The sequence below is a fragment of the Amblyomma maculatum genome, chromosome 3 (genome assembly GCF_055883805.1).
Source record: "Amblyomma maculatum isolate TAMU_Amacu chromosome 3, ASM5588380v1, whole genome shotgun sequence".
NCBI lineage: Eukaryota > Metazoa > Arthropoda > Arachnida > Ixodida > Ixodidae > Amblyomma > Amblyomma maculatum.
The window spans coordinates 45,479,681-45,498,833 of record NC_139346.1 but is presented as its reverse complement, the minus strand read 5'-3'; the positions used below and the strand labels follow the sequence as shown (position 1 = coordinate 45,498,833).

Genomic DNA, 19,153 nt, shown 5'->3' with positions numbered 1-19,153 from the left:
GTCAAGGCTAACCATTGCTCTCTTTCCCAGAAGCAGGCGTCTCCTAATTTCATGGCTGCAGTCTCCTTCCGAGGTAATCTTGGAGCCCAAGAAGAGAAAATCTGTCACAGCTTCCACTCCTTGTCCATTGATGCTCCAGGACTTGATAGGGCAAGACGCCATGATCTTTGTCTTTTTAATGTTCAGTTTAAGCCCAAACTTCTCACTCTCTTCATGTACGCGCATCAGAAGTCTCTTGAGTTCCGTTTCACTTTCTGCCATTAAAGTGGTATCATCCGCATATCTAAGGTTGTTGACACGTTTTCCAGCAATCTTCACTCCAGCTGAAGACTCGTCCAGACCGGCCTTCCTCATGATGCACTCTGCATATAGGTTAAATAGGCAGCGTGACAGTATGCAGCCTTGCCTCACTCCTTTCTCAATTGGAGACCAATCAGTAAGACCATTCCCAGTTCTGACTGTGGACTCTTGCCCTTCATACAGGTTCCTGAGGAGACAGATGAGGTGAATTGGAACTCCCATCTCTTGGAGAGCTTGCCACAATCCGCTGTGATCTACGCAGTCAAACGCTTTCGCATAATCAATAAAGCAGAAGTAGATGGGTTTCTGGAACTCTCTTGCTTTTTCCATGATCCAGCGAAGGTTGGCAATTTGGTCTCTGGTTCCTCTGCCCTTGCGAAACCCAGCTTGCACGTCTGGAAGCTCCCGATCCACAAACTGCTGCAGCCTGCCGTGGAGGATTTTCAACATCACTTTGCTAGCATGCGAAATAAGCGCGATCGTGCGGTAGTTGGAACAATCTTTGGCACTGCCTTTCTTTGGAATGGGAATGTAAACTGACCTCCTCCAATCCTGTGGCCACTGCAGGGTTGTCCAAATCTTCTGACATAATGTATGCAGAATGTTAACAGCGTCATGGTTGAGGTTTTGAAGCAACTCAGCTGGAATGCCATCAATTCCGCTAGCTTTGTTCTTATCAAGGCTGGCTAAGGCCCATTCAACTTCACTCTTCAGGATGCCCGGCTCGAGATCAGTAATCACAACCGTCTTATGTTGGGTTTACACATTCGGGCCCTTCTTGTACAGTTCTTCTGTGTATTCTTGCCACCTCTTCTTTATCTCTGAGGCTTCAGTGATGTCCTTGCCTCGTTTGTCCTTTATCGCGCCCAGCTTAGCACAGAAGCTTCCTTTGATATCTTTGATTAGACATACACACAAAAAAAAAAACATTCCAGGCGCAACAAGTGCGTGGTACTTAAAACACAGACTAGAAATACAGGACACTATAATTAAAGAAATTGAGTTGGGCCAGGGACAGTAAGATTCGAATATAATGTTTAAAGTTAACATATAAACATGAAAAGGATAAAGTGCAGTTCAAGATATAGAAAGCATCGAACAGGAGAAAAAGAAAAACGTGAAATAAAATAGTTTAGCCTGGAAAGTGGGAGATATATGTGATAGAGTAATGTTTAGACTACAACGCTGCGAACATCCAATATAAATGAACAGTGCGAGTTTTGCAGCATGTCAAGGTGAGGACATAAAGAGTTAAATAACCACCGAATTCTGTCTTGAGGGGAATGGGAATGAAGATACAGAGAAACTTGAAATGGTCTGAATTCCCTCATGCTCTTTCGCGGAACGCGCCGTAGGATGTACTCTGAGAGCTGAGGGCGCATAATGTGGCCATGAAGGAGGTTTGTACAGAGTAATGTCTATTCTGGCACGATGGCAGTGAAGAAAAGTAAGATTCAGTTGAGTGGTCATGTTGGAGCAAGAAGAGGAAGTTGCACAAGGAAAGCGATATCGAAATTACCGTAAACAAATTTTCTGTACTCTGTCAACCTTGTACGAGTTCGATTCTTGATCTAGGATTGATTTTAGGAGTTCTTCGTTGCCCACTTCTCCTTTTTGTCACATCTTTGTTGCGCAGTTTTGTCGTGGTTCACCAACTCGCCCAATCAGCCGTTCTTCTACAGTCAATTCATACCATTCGACATATTTGCAGAATTAATCTTCTGCATCTGATCGTAGTGTGACGCCGCCACCCGAGCGCCAGCGCAGGTCTCCTTCCCCTCGACTTCGTTCTTCCCCTCCGCCTCGGGGACTAGGAGGCGCGGCCGATGGTGGTGAGACCGCCGGCGAGTCGAAGACGTTCATACCTCTACCCGTGTTCATGTTTATGAACCAATTGGAAATGTTTGTTGATGGTGTGAAAACAATGTCTCTTGTGGACACTGGTGCTACAGTATCTGTTGCGTTTTAGTTTTAAGAACCATTTAGGTAGGAAAGTAACGGAAAGTAACGTTCAGGGGTGACCGTGCAGTGTTATTCTGTGGTGTCGGCGTAAACCTTTAGTTCTTCTTGGGGTGTGTGCTTCGGATGTTGTTATTGGTGGCCTCAAGTTAAGTAGAATTTGAAGTGTTGCCTCGGGCAACGCATTATGTGATTCTTGGGATTGATTTTCTGCAAATGTGTGGTGCAACTTTATACTAAAGATTTCTTTGAATCCTTTACTACTTTCGGCTCTTGTGGGTGACTCGACACCTGATTTCGGAGCATTTGCCATGGAAGAAGACACAGTTGTGCCAGCATTATCTGCTGCATTCGTTCGGGTTTTCTCTATTCGCAACCAATGAGAATATTTTGAACCTATAGCAGAATCAACAAGACTTACCTGCTCTAGGAAAAGTATCCTTGTGCCTCATTGCATGATTCCCGTGACTAGAGACCGCACTGAGCTATGGGCAGTGAACCACTCTGAAGAGCCAACTGTGTTGCCTCGGGGCCTAAAACTCGCCCGTTTCGAGGAAGGCGTATCAGGTTCCGTCGCGGCGTTAAACACCTCTGTCTCTGAGCAAGTTGGCATTGACCTTCTTGGACCTTTCCCATGATCCTCTAAGGGTACCGATGCATTCTTGTGTGCGTGTATTATTTAACCCGCTATTGTGAAGCAGCCGCGATACCATCCGCTACTGTGTCTGAAGTACATCAGTTCTTAATTCGATTCGTCATTCTTCGGCACGGCCTTCCTGCAGACATCATTAGTGACCTTGGACGCCGATTAACAGCAAACATTGTCGAAGAGCTTCTTCGCCTCAGCGCCTGCAGTTTTCGCCGCTCCATTCCATATCATCCCCAAACGAACGGTGTAGTAGAACGAACTAATAGGACGCTCACCACCATGTTGGCTATGTACGTCGCTGCAGATCATAAGAATTGCGATGGCGTTCTGCTGTTAATTACTCATGCATACAACATAGCGTAACATGATACAAAAGGGTACAGTCCCTTCTATCTTCTCTATGCTCGCAGGCCTCGCCGTGGCCTCTATACCATTTTTCATTCATGACGAACCTTCTCTTGCTACCACACTGTGCAGAGCTGAAAAAGCTCACCAGCTGGCCAGAGTTCGAATTATATCTTCACAAGGACGTTCTAAGAACCGCTACTACGCCCAACACCAACAGTTTTTTTTATGTTTCTGGTGACTATGTGTGGTTGTGGACACTTCTCTATAAGCATGGTCTTTGTCAAAAACTGCTATCACACTACACCGGACCGTTCGTTGTATTAGAGTGCATCAGGGATCTGAATTATGTTATAGCACGCATAACTGCGACTGGTCGACGGTCACGGCAGTCTCAGGCGGTGCATCTATCCCACCTCAAACGATTTCATTCCAGAGGTTCTATGTAACTCGCCCGGCGGACTTCGTCTACGAGGAGGGAAATGTCACGTGCCTTCGCAGAACATCGACGGATGATGAATGGTCGGGTAGATCGGTGAAGAAGAAAGAAGAACAAGGGCAAAGGGACGTTTGTACGCTTCGCCGCAGTCCTGTTTGGACCGATCTCTGTAAATAACCCGCCCCCTTTGCGTACAAGCACGCAACAATATTAACATTAATAATATTAATAATAATAATTGGTTCGCGGGAAAGGAAAGGTGGAGTATCTGTCAAATTTGTTCTGCTGACACCTGTACCACGCCGTAAGGTAAGGGAGGAAGGTAGGAGGGAAAGCAGAAAGAGAGAAAGGGTGGTAGTCGAGGGCTTCGTAGCAATTTCTACCACTTGGGAACCTTTAACGTGCACTGACATCGTCCAGAGCAAGGACGCCACTTCGTTTCGCCTCCATCAAAACGCAGGAGCTTAGGAACTGAAATTCTATATCGCACAATTTCAGTTCTTAGGCTCCTTACAGCGCACTTAGATATTGTGCTGTGACGGGCATTTCATTTTCCTCGTGAGTATCCTAATATATTTCTTCTGTAGTCATTAGCGCATGTGTTGCTTCTTTGCTGAAGGGTATATATGAATGTGAATTTCTTAGAAATAAGCTCAGTTCTCAGTCCAGCGTAGTCCTGTGTACCTCTCTGTCGGCGTCCTTCCACTGGTTTCAGTTTTGTCTCTACCCCTGTTCTGTGAACTCTATCTTATTGGCCAGGGCTGATGAAAGTAATGGTCACGTTGTAATTTTCTACCGTACCTTATGCCTCTCCTCTCCTATAACGCGCTTTGCTATGCGGGCTAGGCACGCAGTCGGTTTCATCTGCAGGATTACGGAAGAGTTCCGTGTTCCACTTCCTTTCTCAAACCTCTACCTGTTCATTTGTTTGCTGCTTTTAGAGTATTCGTGTGTTTGGAATGGCACTTGTAAATCGAACTGTGACAAGGTCGGCAGAGTGCAGCAAACGTTTTTACGAATATTTCAATACCGTTTTCCTTGTTAAACTTCCTGGTCTCGCTCCACACGGAGCAATTAGCAGTATCGCCCTCCCCTTAATTACCGTCGTGTCAAGCTAGACATAATTTTCTTGTAGAACGTCGTCATGGCAACATTATGTGCCTCATCTCCTAGAGTGCATCTTACTGCGAGTTCCACAAAAGAACATGAGGGAACTCAGACCGTCTCAAGGTTTTCCGCTTTTGCGTTCCGACTCCCTTCTGGACAGAATTTAAATATATTTTTAACTACTTTGGTCCTCACTTCCATATCTTCTAAAAATCGTTGTCTTCGTTTATATTGTATTGTCACGTCTCGATAGAACGCCAAGGAGAGCCGAAAGATAAGACGGATTTAATAGTCGACTAGAACGATTATTGCGCTCAAGCTTTCTTCTGTTCCAGAATAGCACTTGTCGTCCCAGTCATCTTTTGCGTCGTCATCTATGCGGCATTTGCCCCCCCCCCCCCCCACCTCAGGAAGCATCGTCCCGATGAGCATAAAAGGAAGTAGGAGGTTAAAGTCAGCCCGAGTGGTACGGCTTCATACGTACCACGTAGACGACGTCAGTTTGCTGCTGGCGTCGCTTTGATGTCGACACCCCGTCTGGCACCAGCTCATTAGTGACGTCGGTTAACGTCGCTAAACAACATAGGGCCCGAAGTATCACCGCAATAGTTTTTCGGGTAGTCCACAGCGGCGAAGAGGCATCCAGACCCACACTTTGCCAAGAGGTTCATACTATTCATGTCGGCGTCTATGATTGTAACGTCGTGCATCATACTCCCTGCTGATTTTTTATCCGCACACGCGCTAGTTGGCGAGTTTCCTCTGCACGCTGAGCGAATTCCTCTGCGTCTTGATCGAGATCATCGGTTTCGGCATTCGGGAGCAAGGTTGCATCCAGCATAGTTGTTACTGGTCGCCCGTGAAGGAGGCTGAATGGTGTCATGCGAGTGGTGTCTTGGCGTGCCGTATTGTAGACGAACGTGACGTAGGGAAGTATTTCGTCCCAGTTCTTGTGGTTCACTTCGACGTACATGCAAAGCATGTCTGCAATGGTCTTATTGAGGCGTACCGTCAGCCCATTGGTTTGACGGTGATAGACAGTAGTTTTACGGTGACTGGTACCACTGAGGCGAAGAACGGTCTCCAAAAGTTCGGCCGTAAATGCAGTTCTTCGTTCAGTTATAATGAGCGCCGCAGCGCCTTGCCTCTGGACAATGTTCTCAACGAAGAACTATAGCTGCTTCGGCAGCGGTACCCCTTGGCAGAGCCTTGGTTTCCGCGCAGTGGGTCAGATAATCGGTGGCGACAATTATTCATTTATTCCTAGCTGTAGACGTCGGAAATGGTCCCAGGAGGTCCATGCCAATTTCCTTAAAAGGTGTCGTTGGCGCTTGAAGAGGGTGGAGTAGGCCGGCTGTTTTTACAGGGGGTGATTTACGGCGCTGGCAGTCTATGCACATACGTACATAGTGTTTCACTGTCGCCGGCAGTTTTGGCCGGTAGTATCCGTGTTGTACTCTAGCCAACGTGCGGTTGTAGCCTCGGTGACCGGTTGTTGGCTTGTCGTGGCACGCTTGCAAACCTTCAGTGCGGAGAGCCGATGGGACGACGAGTAGATGACTGTTTCCCCCAGGACGAAATTTGTTCTTGTAAAGTACATTGTTGCGAATTAAGAACGAAGAGATTACTCGCGCTTAAATCTTAGGCACAACCGTAGTTCGCTTCTCCAAGCAATCAATAAGAGGGAGTAATTCCTGGTCCTCTCGCTGCTGTTGGGAAAGCATTGCGTCATCTATGACACCTAAAAACGCAGTCTCTTTATCGGACATAGTGGAAAGTTCGACCGGCGCTCGCGAAAGGCAATCTGCATCCGTCGCTTCTTTCCACATTTGTAAATACCTGCCATGTCGAATTCTCGTAATCGAAGGCTCCATCGCGCGAGTCTCCCTGAAGAATTTTTAAGTTCATCAGCCAACATAAAGGGTGATGGTCGCTAACGACTTGAAAGGGGCGAGCGTACAAATGGGGCGGAACTTCAAAACCGTCCATGCCACTGCAAGGCATTCTTTTTCGGTTGCCGAGTAGTTCGCTTCTGGTTTAGAAAGGGTCCTGCTGCCATAAGCAATTACTTGTTCCACACCACCCTGGCGCTGCACCAAACCAACACCTAAGCCCACATTGCTGGCATTCGTATGAAGCAGTGTAGGGGCGTCGTCATCGAAGTGCGGCAGGACAGGTGGTGTCTGTAAACGCCTCCGCAGCTCAATGAAAGTTTGTTGCTGTTCTTCACCCCAGCGAAAGGCAGCGTTTTTCACGCGTCAGTGACGTTAATGGCCAAGTAATTCGTGAAAAACCAGCAATATACCGACGGTAATTGGCGCAAATACCCAAGAAGCGCCGCCATGTCTTTTTGTCCGTAGGTGCTGGGAACTTGGCGACTGCTGAGAGCTTTTCAGGATCAGGCCGGACACCTTCTTGGAACTGCAGCTCCTCGTACCCGAAGTGGCATTTCTCGGGTTTTAGTGTAAGGCCCACAGATCGTATGGCCTGAAACACAGCTTGCAAACGGCGTAGATGTTCTTCAAATGTGGCTGAAAACACCATCACGTAGTCAAGATACACCAAACATGTTTGCCACTTAAGACCCGAAAGCACTGTGGCCAGCAGCCTTTCAAATGTTGCTGGTGCCGAGCATAAACCGAACGGAAAGACCTTTAACTCATACAATCCGTCGAGAGTGAGGAATGCTGTCTTCTCCCGATACCTCTCTTCTACTTACTTCAATTTGCCAATATCCACTTTTCAAATCCATTGATGAGAAGTAACGTGCATTTCGTAGCGGATCAGAGCAATCGTCGATGCGAGGGAGAGGATACACGTTTTTTTTGGTCACTTGGTTCAGCTTGCGGTAGTCGATGCAAAATCGTAAGGTGCTGTCCTTCTTTTTAACAATAGGACTTTTTGACGGGTTAGTTGGTACATGATCTTGATTCTTATAGCGCTGACGAAACACCACAGGAAGAACGACACAAAAGGACAGAAGCGCTTCTGTCCTTTTGTGTCGTTCTTCCTGTGGTGTTTCGTCAGCGCTATAAGAATCAAGATCTTTTTAACAAGTACCACGGGGGAAGCCCAGAGACTCTGTGACGGCTGGATGACGTCGTCTCTAAGTATTTCGGCCACCTGGCGCTCAATGGCTTCACGTTCTTTTGACGCCACACGGTAAGGATTGTGTCGAATCGGGCGAATCAAGTCATCCGTGATAATTTGATGTTTTGTCAAAGGCGTTTGGCTAATGCGTGATTCTGAAGCAAACCAGTCTCGAAATTGATCAATGAGATCCAAAAGGCGGTCCTGTTCTGAAGAAGACAAATTTGGGCTCACATCGAAGATGGTTCCAGGTGTCTTGCACACTGATCCTTTCTGTTTCAGTAAGCAGCAGTGCTGCGCATTTGGGAGGCTGTCGAAAAAGGCCGCAGTTGTGCTTTTTGGAATTTGCTGACGTTCGTTGCTGAAGTTTGTCAGCAGCACTTCGGTATGCCCACTGATCAAATTGACGAGCTCTGGAGCTATAGAAACACCTTGGCTGATTGCCATGGTTACTGCCTGTTTGGCGACGCCATCGCCTGTAAGCGCCACGTTGCATTTCACTTGAACAAGAGAGCATGATCGGGGAGGTAATGTCACCATCTCATTGGTGACTCGTAAGGGCATCAGTGACACTTCTGCATAACCAAGGTCTTCGTGATTATTGGTGAAAGCAGCGACGCTGTCACGAATTCTGGTTACAGCTCCATGAAGACGCAGAAAGTCCATGCCCGTGATGAGGTCTTTGCAGCAGTCAGGGAGAATAACGAAGCTGCCAACAAACACCGCGTTTCGTATTCCTACCTGGGCTGTGCAATTCCCTCTTGGTGCCAGTAGCTGACCCCCAGCACTTCTTATTACTAGCCCGGTCTATCTGGTTTCTACTTTGCGCAGCGTGTTGGCCAGGTTCTGGCTAATAATTGAAAAATCCGCCCCGGTATCCACCAGAGCATGTATCTTCAGCCCATCAGTGGAAAACGGCGAGGTCAGCGCTAACAACGTTATCTGGGTTGCTTGTCTCAGCATTTGCGGCGGACGTGCGGCAAGGTCGGCGCTGTCAGCTTCGTCGTCATGGCTATCATCTGGTGCGGCATTCTCGGCGGCAGTGCGGCAATGTCAATGTTAACGGCGGCGTCAGAAGCACGGGTTATCGGCAATTTCGGCTGTTGTGAGGGTTTTGACACTTTTTGACTCGTTGCAACCTCCCCTCGCGAGGTTGCGGTTGTTAGTTTCCCCGGTTAGGGCTAGGGGACCGTCGTCCGCTAACGTCAGTAATGCTGCGGCGCATCGGTGAAGAATAGCACTGTGGCGATGGGGAGGAGCGGCGGCGGAAGCCCAAGGATTCGGTTTCGCTGCTGACCGGAGGGTTGTCCTCGATTTGGAGAGACTCAGTGTCGAAGTGAAGGCGAACAGAAGCAGGCGGAAAGGCCTGCCCTTCTTCGGGGTAACGGCAGTACCGATATACAGGGCCAGGGTGTCCGCAGTAGAAACAGAGTGATCGGCTGTCATAACTGCACTACCTGTCAGTTCGGCGCAGTTGAGAGCGCCTGGAAGGCACCCACTGAGGCCCCTGGAAGAAGCGCGTCTCCTGGCCGCTCGGTGAGCTCTGTGAGGCATGGTCTAGAGGCGGGCGACGAAGGACGACGGCATAGCTCTCGGGTAGCGGCTCGCGGTAAGGTGCAGGAATGTCGGCCGTTAGTTCACCGGTTGTGGAGCGTGGTATGGTTCGGGAGGAGCTGCCGTGTTGTAGACTGGATGAGACTCTTTGCATGGGGAAAACGGTGATAGGGAGCAGCGAATTTCCTTCCTGAAAGCTTCCATGAGGAGCTCTGACGACTGAGCCTCCATAACCGCAATTCGCTGCAAATCGTCAAGGACAAGTTCTCTAATCATGTCTCGAAGAGTGATCTTATCTGTTGCAGTCAGCGCCGCAGTCGTTGCGGCACAGTGGACAAGTCGGTTGTACTGGCGGCACCGGTCTTGGAGGGCTCGTTTGATAGCCGTAGCGTCCTTAATGAACTCACTCACGGTTTTAGGTGGGTTGCGTACCAAGCCGGCAAACACCTGTTCTTTGACGCCATGCATGAGATGCCGTAGCTTCTTTGGCTCACTCATATTACAGTCGGCACGGCGAAAAAGGCGAGCCATGTCTTCTGCAAACAAAGCCACACTCTAATTCGGCTTCTGGACGCGCACTTCAAGCAGGCGTATGGCATCGTCTCGTCGATAAATTCTTGCAAAAGTGTCTATTAGCTGGCGGCGGAAGTCATTCCATGTCTATAAGCTGGCTTCGTGGTTTTCAAACCACGTTCTTGCATTATCCTGAAAGGCAAATTAAACATTGGAGAGCTTCTGGTCTGCGCTCCATAGACTGATCTTAGCAACTCGCTAAAACTGTCAGTCCAGTCCTCCACATCTTCAAACGCTTCCCCGCGAAAGCACTCTGGCACCTTGGTGTTCTGAAGAGTAACCGGCGTAGGGTTTGGATGTGCCATGGCTTGAGAGACCTGATGAACTTGGGTGTTTGGAGAGTCTTTCGGGAGATGGCTGTACTCCGGGGCTAGGCCTAAAAGGTGGCGACTAGCGCGATGCACAGGCGTGTCGATGTCTGGGATCCGCGGTGGACTGCCGGAAGGGGTCTTATGCATACCCCAGCGCGCTCTACCAGTGCCACGTCTCAATAGAACGCCAAGGAGGGCCGAAAGATAAGACGGTTTTAATAGTCGACTAGAACGATTCTTGCGGTCAAGCTTTCTTCTCTTCCAGGCTCGCGCTTGTCGTCCCAGTGTTCATTTTTTGCGTCTTCTATGCGGCAGTATGATCGCAGCGTAGTATTCTGAAGATATAACTTCCAGTTTGATGACTTTTGTATTTATTTCGCTTCCGCTTTTTCTCATCTTTAGTTTTCTCTAGGTCTCCTTTACTGGGTTTGGCCTGTTTCCTTCGATATTTAAACTTCAAATTGTGTATTTGTATATCATTGTTCGTACCGCATTCTTTTATTGTGTTTGGATGTATTTCTAACTTCTGATTTAGGGCTGACATACTGATTTGCACTTGTCATGATTCTGTATTTCTCTATCATTACAGTCAACGACTGTTCTTGTTCTTTTTCTTTGTTGAATGTAATTTTGATGTGTTCTATAGTGCAGGGTCCTCGTTGATTTCATTTTCGTCGAGAGTACTTTCAATCTAAATTCCTCTTTCTGTGTTACTTCGTATCTCTCATGTCTTCTGTCCCTGTGTGCGAAGCTTTTCTGGGCAATGTTTATTCTTATTTGTGCTACAGTACCAATACAACACAGTTGTTTCTGTACACAATAAATAAAAATAATTTGTTGATTGATTTATTATTTATGGCAATAATCTAACCATCTATTCCGACTAACAGCCAATACTTGTTTTTCCCAGCTCCTGCGCCTTTTCTGCACCACGACACTTCGCTTGAAGCTCGCGAATTGACAGGAACGTCGGTACATTTAGCTTGGACGGAGGCGCCAAGGCGGAAATCCGGCCATACTCTGAAGCTGGCCGGGTACCTCCTCACCGAAAAATTGGGAAATGACAAAATCCAGCGCATGCTTCCAAAACGCTTGCATGCGCATAAAGTGGAAGGACTGAGCCCACTGACGTCATATTCGTTTATTCTGAGGCCATACTACACCGAAAGCGGCAAGCCTGGAGAACACCACTTAATAGGGAAAGCGGCTGCAGTGGACGTTAAGACTCTTTCCAAAAATGAGCAATTCTGCGGCGGAGGAATTAAGCAGAAGCGAAAACGGCGAGTAAAAAGGTTTACGTTTCCGAACAAAAGGCATATCATCAATGTTGAAAGTCGATCGTAGGGGCTCAGTAGGACGATGCGCAGGATATGTACTATTGCGGCTGCAGCAAACGCTGACACATTTGACGACAGTTGCATAGGCTTTCAACTTTCTGTACCAAGATCGCAGTATGCTTTTGTCACAGGTCGACAGGTAAGACATTCCGCGTCAGTTCTAACGGGCGCGGAGCTCCCATAGTTCCGGGCTGCTCGGTAAGTCGTTCAAACCTTCCTGAGTAAGTTTCGGTAGTAGTGAGCTGTATTATAGCGTGTTTTACGTGACTCTTTCGCTAACAGGATAACGGATTTCGAGTGCGCACGAGCTGAAAGCTAATGCAGAAATACGTTTAACACATTGATGCAATTTTCAAAAGTTACCGTAGTGGCCTTGAAGCATTATTGCGAAAATATGGCAATGTCTTTCCTGGGCAAGGTCCCGTTCGTTTCAGCAATATAAGCAGCACTATACCTTTAATAGGGTTGTTTCCTTTCGCTGTGGCAAGCCTTACTTCGACGACAAAATGCAAGAAGTAATTAGGCCCAGCTTTTTCAGTTTGACTTGATCCTTGCTCGAAGCGTAACATAGGCATAACACAGCCTAGTTACTCGAAGCGTAGCAGACCTGTCAGGAACCATGCAGAAATTATTTTCTTCGTTTGTCGCGCTGTTTACTCATTTCAAAAATTCGAAACGGCATTTTATTGTGGATTCAAGAAACATATTTTTCGCACAGTTTAAGGCTAACACTAGCGAAAAGAAGACGCATTAACAAGAAAGGAGTGCACAACGATGACCAGCGTTGTCCTTGTGCACTCCTTTCTTGTTAATGAGTCCACATTTTACTGGTTTTCACCTTCACTATGCACCAACTCGCCCAACAAGCTACGCTTGAATATACTTCGGACATGTCATTCGATGGACGAACTCTGTAGTCAGGATTTTATTAGTTCATAGTCAACTATATTTGCGTTTATCGTTCCCGCTAATTTTGATTCGTTAATGATTTAAGCCATCAACTGTTTTGCTGCTGTCCATAAAGCAGTACCGCCGATATATGTGCACGAAAGCCCTGTTTCGCGCGGTTTGTCATCGCTTAGCTGGAAGGCATTGAGAGGCCAGAACAGAGTTTGGTAGGATGCCAAATCGAGCCCCAGCCGAGGCAGCAGCATTTCCGTGGAGGTGAAAAGCAAGGCGCCCGTGTGCTGTGCGATGTCAGTACACGTTAAAGAACCACAGCCGGTCGAAATTTCCGCAGTCATCTACTGCGATACCTCACAAACCTTGGGTCCTTTTGGGACGATAATCCCTATGCACCAAACCAAAGAACGTTTAGTAGAGACCTAAACGGTTTTAGTTCCTTTTTATTTGGCGGGGGGTTGGGGGACCGAAACTTCTTTCTCATTTTTCGGGGGACGTCTATAAATTTTAATTACCGACACACAATAAGGAGTACAGAGGTACATACATATAGCATTGGTTCGAATATTTAATAAAACTAGCGTCCAACTTGACTAGCGGTCAACTTCTGGAGGACAAAAAAAGTGGGCAAGTTGATTTGAGTACAAATGAGACCAGCTTTGCCAGCCTGAATTCCCCGGAAATCAGGGTAGAAGTAAGACAGCACTGTTGTCTCACTTGTATCCTGCCTCTCTGTGTTACTCGCGCTGTTCAACCATATCTCAATTGTCTAGTAAATGAATGCTGAATGGGAAGCTAAAAAATATGACACCACAATGAACGCTGGTCCCGTCAAACAAATTTTAGTTCCCTTTTGACGAAAATAAGGGAAATTAGGCACAAAAGTCAGTAACGCGAACATTTAGTCACTAACGCCCAAACTATGCATTTATAGACACGCTCAAACTAACATTACACTTATTGTCGGCGCCTGATTTCGCACTCATATATAAAAATAATGCGCCTACAATGTGCTAGGTACCTGCCTAAAATCTAGGGGTTAGTCATTACCTAAAAAAACTCTGTTTTTGGTCAGAACTAAAATATGCTTACTTTTCACTCTACATCCATCTTTTTAGCTTCACATGATTTTTTTCCTTGTTCCTTACACTCGATGATTGTGGACGTACTATACAGAAACGAACATTAGGATTTTTCCAATAGTAAACACCTTCATATGCAATGCAGACATAGCGAAATGCTGCAATAGTCGTCTCATTTTCTAAAACCGAATTCTCAGTCTTTGTTACAAATTGCCAGCAGTGAAAGTAAACAAAGCCCTCCTCCCTCGCTGCAGATCATGGTGATCTATTCGCAATACCTGTCAGCTTCTCTGAAGTACTCATCAGGTGGAGGCCGCTGGAACCGGCTTCCATGTTTCGTGTAAGTTGCAGACCACACAACTTCACTCCAAATTGCTGCACTGCTTCCTAATTTTCGGCAGCGTTTATCAGTGTTTTTTTGCGCTTAATGGTTCTCCGATTGAGGAACAGCCTGGCCTTGTTCTTATCGCACAATTCATGTGCCGAGCCATGGAAGAGGGAGTGGCGGAGCTTTTTATTATATCTTTTTATTATATCACACACGCTTTGTCCATCAACCGCGGTTATTTAAGCCGCTCAAGAGTCCTCGGCAGAAGAAGGCTGCAATAGACACAGTTTTAATCCCCTCTTCCTTCCCCAACCTCCACCGTTGTTTCTTATTTCTTTTGCTGACGTCGAAGTGGGCAAGTTGATTTGAGTACAAATGAGACCAGCTTTGCCAGCCTGAATTCCCCGGAAATCAGGGTAGAAGTAAGACAACACTGTTGTCTCACTTGTATCCTGCCTCTCTGTGTTATTCACGCTGTTCAACCATATCTCAATTGTATCCTGCCTCTCTGTGTTATTCGCGCTGTTACTCACCGCGTTGAGTATATGAGTCCGGCTAGCCTTTAAATTTGGGAAATTCAGTGCAGTGTTAACGTAGCCTGTTTGCAGCTTCCTGTAACGACATTTATGAAAGAGAGAATGAAATTCTCGAAGCTGACGCTGATACAAATCCGAGAACTTTCGGCAAGAAAATAAAAATAGCGTAAACAAGGGAGACCCTAAAAACGAAGTATGAGCGGAACAAAACGGCAGATCAATAACTAACGTACTGAACCACAGGCATTGCATATTTTCATGTGCACAGGAAACCTCAGCAAAAGCTAATCAAAAAACCTATTTTTCTAAAACCTAATAATGTGACGCGCCATGGCTTAAAAATTGGTAGAAAGTGGGAGTTTTTGAGCACCTTTGTAGCCAATTGTGAGGTAAAGACACCAAACAGCCACATTTCATTGTTTTCCAGGGACGTTTGGTCCAGTAACGAACAAGCTGACAATTTTAAGGTACCGTCGTCGTGCGCGATTCGAAACACCACCGGCGAAAAAGGATGACTTCCAAATTGCGCCCTAATCAACGCTACTAGCACCGCATCTTCTCGCCCCAGCGGCTTGCACAGCGAATTACTCCTTTAGAAGCATCAGCTCCCTTCAGCCGTCAGGGGCGCTGAAGCATTTGAAATTGAAACTAGCGAGAGTTTCCCATCCCTCAGTTTTTCTCATTAGAAGTGTCAGCATTATTTTTGATTCAGGACAGGCAGTTCTTTCAGAACGATTACGTTTTCGTGTATGTGACCAAACAAATCACACTTCCGCTGACGTCCGTTAACATTGGAAGCTTACATTCTGAGCAAGACAAGCAAGGCCGTTGATTTGCCAATGTTGCATTTTTATGTTTTACTTGAAATGGAAGTCCATTTTTTAGCTCATTTTATTTAGGCGTGTTTACAATGCACTAATGGTGTCAAAGGAGCTGATCAATAAATGGAGATGTTGAACTGGGAACAGCTCCCGACAGTACCGCATATGCACATTTTTTAACGAAATGCACCCTGCCCTGTTAAATAAACTGTTAAAACAGTTTAGTTTAGACGCACCGTACCACCCGCTCATTCTTTCGGCTTCGACTTAGTGCTGACTTCCGAAGAGGAAGATGCTTGTTTACCGGAGTTACGAAATCAAAATCTTGAGCATTATTTATAAATTCCACCGTAAAGCTAATGTCCGCTTATATACCTGAACTCTAGAAGCGCAAGTCAGCTGCGGAATGACTTTACTGGGGTAGCCTTAGGGCACTTAATAGACTTTTCAGAAGCTTACGTATTTCCGTAGCATGCTTCTGAACTCACTTCTATATAAAATTAATTTCGACGGGCTTTTATTCACACCCGCTTTTTATTTCAGGTGGAGATGAACATGGACAAGGTGAGTACGCTCGCAGCCTTTTCGGAACGAGAAACCTTCGCAGCAGGTGCCAACCACCGGCTGCAATGTCTGCCTGCATTTCCTTGTCCGCGTCATAGAATTGGGTTATTCCTAATCGATTTACTTAGCAATGTAATATTGAACATGTCTTGTCTAGCTCTCTACACTTGCTAAACGAATTTACTAAGGCATGCAAAATTGATGAATAAGAATCTTATCTGTCCGAGATGTCAGTTTTGGAAGTAGATTCACATGATTCCTTTTTTTTTCTTTTTTGCTCCGAAAAAACAAATTGCCGAGTACTCATTGCAACGGAGAACGGTAAACATCTCTCAGTAAAAACAAACTTTGCTTATTTTAAACTACGCGTGTGTACATGCACACTTCTTTGGTGAGTTGAGCCTTCAGGAATTGATGCAGAGTAGAAACGGCCTCATTTTGAAGTGCAGGTCAGAATGGAATTCGAAAAGGATACTTGCGGATTGAAGCAAGCCTGCTTGCCAGCATTTCGACTACAGACTTACCAGAACTACGTCTTACGTCCCGTATTGTTTTCCTCAGCACCCTTTTCGTACACGTGTCCAAATACTTGTGCATAGCGCTCAAACACTGCACAGAGGAGTGCGCTGGCGTTATATAGAAATGCCCCAGTAGTCGAGCCTACGCATTGTCGTTAATGCATATTGAATGCATAGTAGGTGACCTGTGTTGCCCCAAAAGCTTTAGTCTAGTAGCAGCGCCTAACCTCACAAACTATAGTTTACTGAGTCAATCGAGCGCTTTAGGCAAGTGCATAAACGCCTGCGTTATTAACACCATTCACTTAGGGGCCCCGTGTCGCAGAAAGCAGATATCGGCGTTGCGGTTTTAACGCGAAAATCAGACGAAAGCAAAGGAACAGTGAAAGCTTTCCAGAAATTCGTGGAGTCGAAGACAGTTCCTTCGCAGTGGGAGGTAAGCCCGCCACCACTCCACCACAGACCCTCATTGCTGCTCCGAATAAACGTGGACCTAGTGCATGCATTGCCTCTCACCTAATGTTTAGGTGCGTCATTAGGAATTCATTACGGAAGTAATAGTTTACCGAGCTGCAAACAACATTTCCGCTTTGCTTGCCAGCGATGCGGCGCTCGCTGGAAAATTCCTTCGGTCTTACTACGCTGCCGCAACAGATGGCGCAAGTTGCTGTCCGATTCAAAGCCTTATACATCCGTTCATCGTCTTCAAAGCATTAGGGTTTAAGAACAGCCGAGAAAAACAGACTGCAGATTTTAGGAGAGAACAAATATTCAAACGGAGGTTATCTGATGATGGTTAAACTACAGGCAGCAGAGAAATTTCACCATTCCATAAATACAAAACAATACTAAATACAGTACTTGACGCAGCCGGGTGGCTTGAGCCGCCGTCATGTAAGCAAGCGAAGTCGACGGACACGCTTCTGGAGCATTCTGCTACGAGAGTGCGATGGATGCGGTGTCGGCGGAGCGTAATTCCGTCTCCTCAACGGTATAGGTCCCGCAACTTCTTTTTCCTTACTGGTTGCCTCTCAGCGGGTGAAACGGCGATAGTTTACCGAAAGGCGTCTGAACGCAACCTAAAGGTAACATACACTCACTGAAGGCAGAAAATGATTACGGTGAAGGTAATTGATTAGTGTTACTATTGTCATGCCATCACCCCGTGGCTCTGTTCACGGCTGGTTTTGCAGCTGTTAATAAAAGCACTACATTTTGCAAACTAAAGGGGAACACTCCCCAGGAATGATCTTGGTAGCTTAATTTATGTTGCGGATAAAGCGAAAAAAAAAGAAAAATGTTGCTCTCACAGGATTCCAACAGATGTTTTATTCGCTTAGTGCTGAAGTAAGTCGCGTTAATCCACTGCGCCAATGAAGCAACGAGTACGGCAAGCTTTAAACCCGATATTATTCATTTTTATAATATTTCCGCTATCTGCCGCCAGGTGACGCTGCTCAGAGGACCCTACCGTTGAGAGAACGGAATCACGCGTCGGCGGAGCCCTGTACTATAGCGTAGGGCGCTCGTATGAGTCACTGTCTTCTGCGAGTACCGATGGCGCATTAAAGTTTTCTCCCGCTCGGCGATGCGGTCGCGCACAAGAGAAGCTGAGACGGCAGAGACAATGAACGTTCGTCCATCCGTCGTACGTGAGGACGCGAAGTAGACGCGCTTCTGGAACAACTTGTGTGCGATGGATGCGGTGCCGTATACCAACGCGGGACGCTAGAACAAGAAAGGAACCCAGGAAGAGCGCTCGTCCTCTCTCGTCTTCGTGTGTCTCGCGCTAAGCCTCCCTGTAAATCACGACCTACCAACAGGCTCAGAACTCCACTTTGATCACGTTCTTATAAGTCGTCTCCTGCCAGTGCGGACGGTGCATCTGCGTCTGCTCCTGCTCGAGGTCGCCCACGTAAGAGTGAAGCCGAGAAGGCAGCTAAAGACGAAAGCTAGGTATGCCTACTAAGACGATGAGGATTACGCGGCTCTAAGACGCCGAAATGCGTGCAAGAGACACAGGCACATTGCTTGGTAAGTGGTCGAAAGACGCTAAATACCGAGCGAGGCAGGCGGAGGCAAGGAGGGACGTGTCATGAAAAGTATGTCGTTGTGAAGCGCATAAGAATGCGATGCTAAAGGGGCTCGATTACGTTATCCCATTGACCTCTCAAATTTTAAGTTAAGGGTCTTCCAGTGTTTTTCCAGAAACACTAGAATTTTATTATTGCTAAGTGAATCATCATCATTATCGCCAGGAAAGAAACCTTACTTACTATATTACTCTAACAGGATAACATCTCGTGCCCAGTAGCACGGACTAGCGATATATTACGAATGAATTTTATTACCATGTATTTTCTTCCCTATTTAAGGGACAAGGACATCTAGACCTCATTGAAAGTCGCACATTCAACAAATTAGAAAAGGCGTTGTCGACATACAGCATCTTATTTGACAACCTGGAGCCGTGGACACGCTACACAGTGCAGCTGAAGGCCTGCTCCGAAGGAAGTTGTAAGCCTTATGGAGAGAGAAGTTTCCTCACGCCACCAAATGGTAAGTGGGCAAAATTCTAGTAAACGGTAAGCTTATAACCGTCCTCACCAAGGAGGCTATAAAAAGCTGCTGGAGTGAAAGTCGCCTATGCTGGCCAATTATCTCGGCAGCCATCTCGAGGTGGCCGAGAATCGGCTTGTCACGCGCTGAGGAGCGCTGTTCGCCGGCTTTGCGAGTC

The 19,153-nt window shown here is 46.7% G+C and overlaps 1 protein-coding gene across 1 annotated transcript in view; it reads left to right on the top strand.

The window, feature by feature from the left end:
* The window catches only part of LOC146194675 (uncharacterized), a 96,615-nt gene that overhangs the window by 9,947 nt on the left and 67,515 nt on the right, over positions 1–19,153 (top strand). The window contains exons 3-5 of the mRNA XM_084597498.1: positions 13,904–13,989; positions 15,878–15,898; positions 18,792–18,975. Coding sequence (XP_084453624.1) covers positions 13,904–13,989; positions 15,878–15,898; positions 18,792–18,975 — 291 coding nt within the window. The remainder of the gene's footprint in view (positions 1–13,903; positions 13,990–15,877; positions 15,899–18,791; positions 18,976–19,153) is intronic.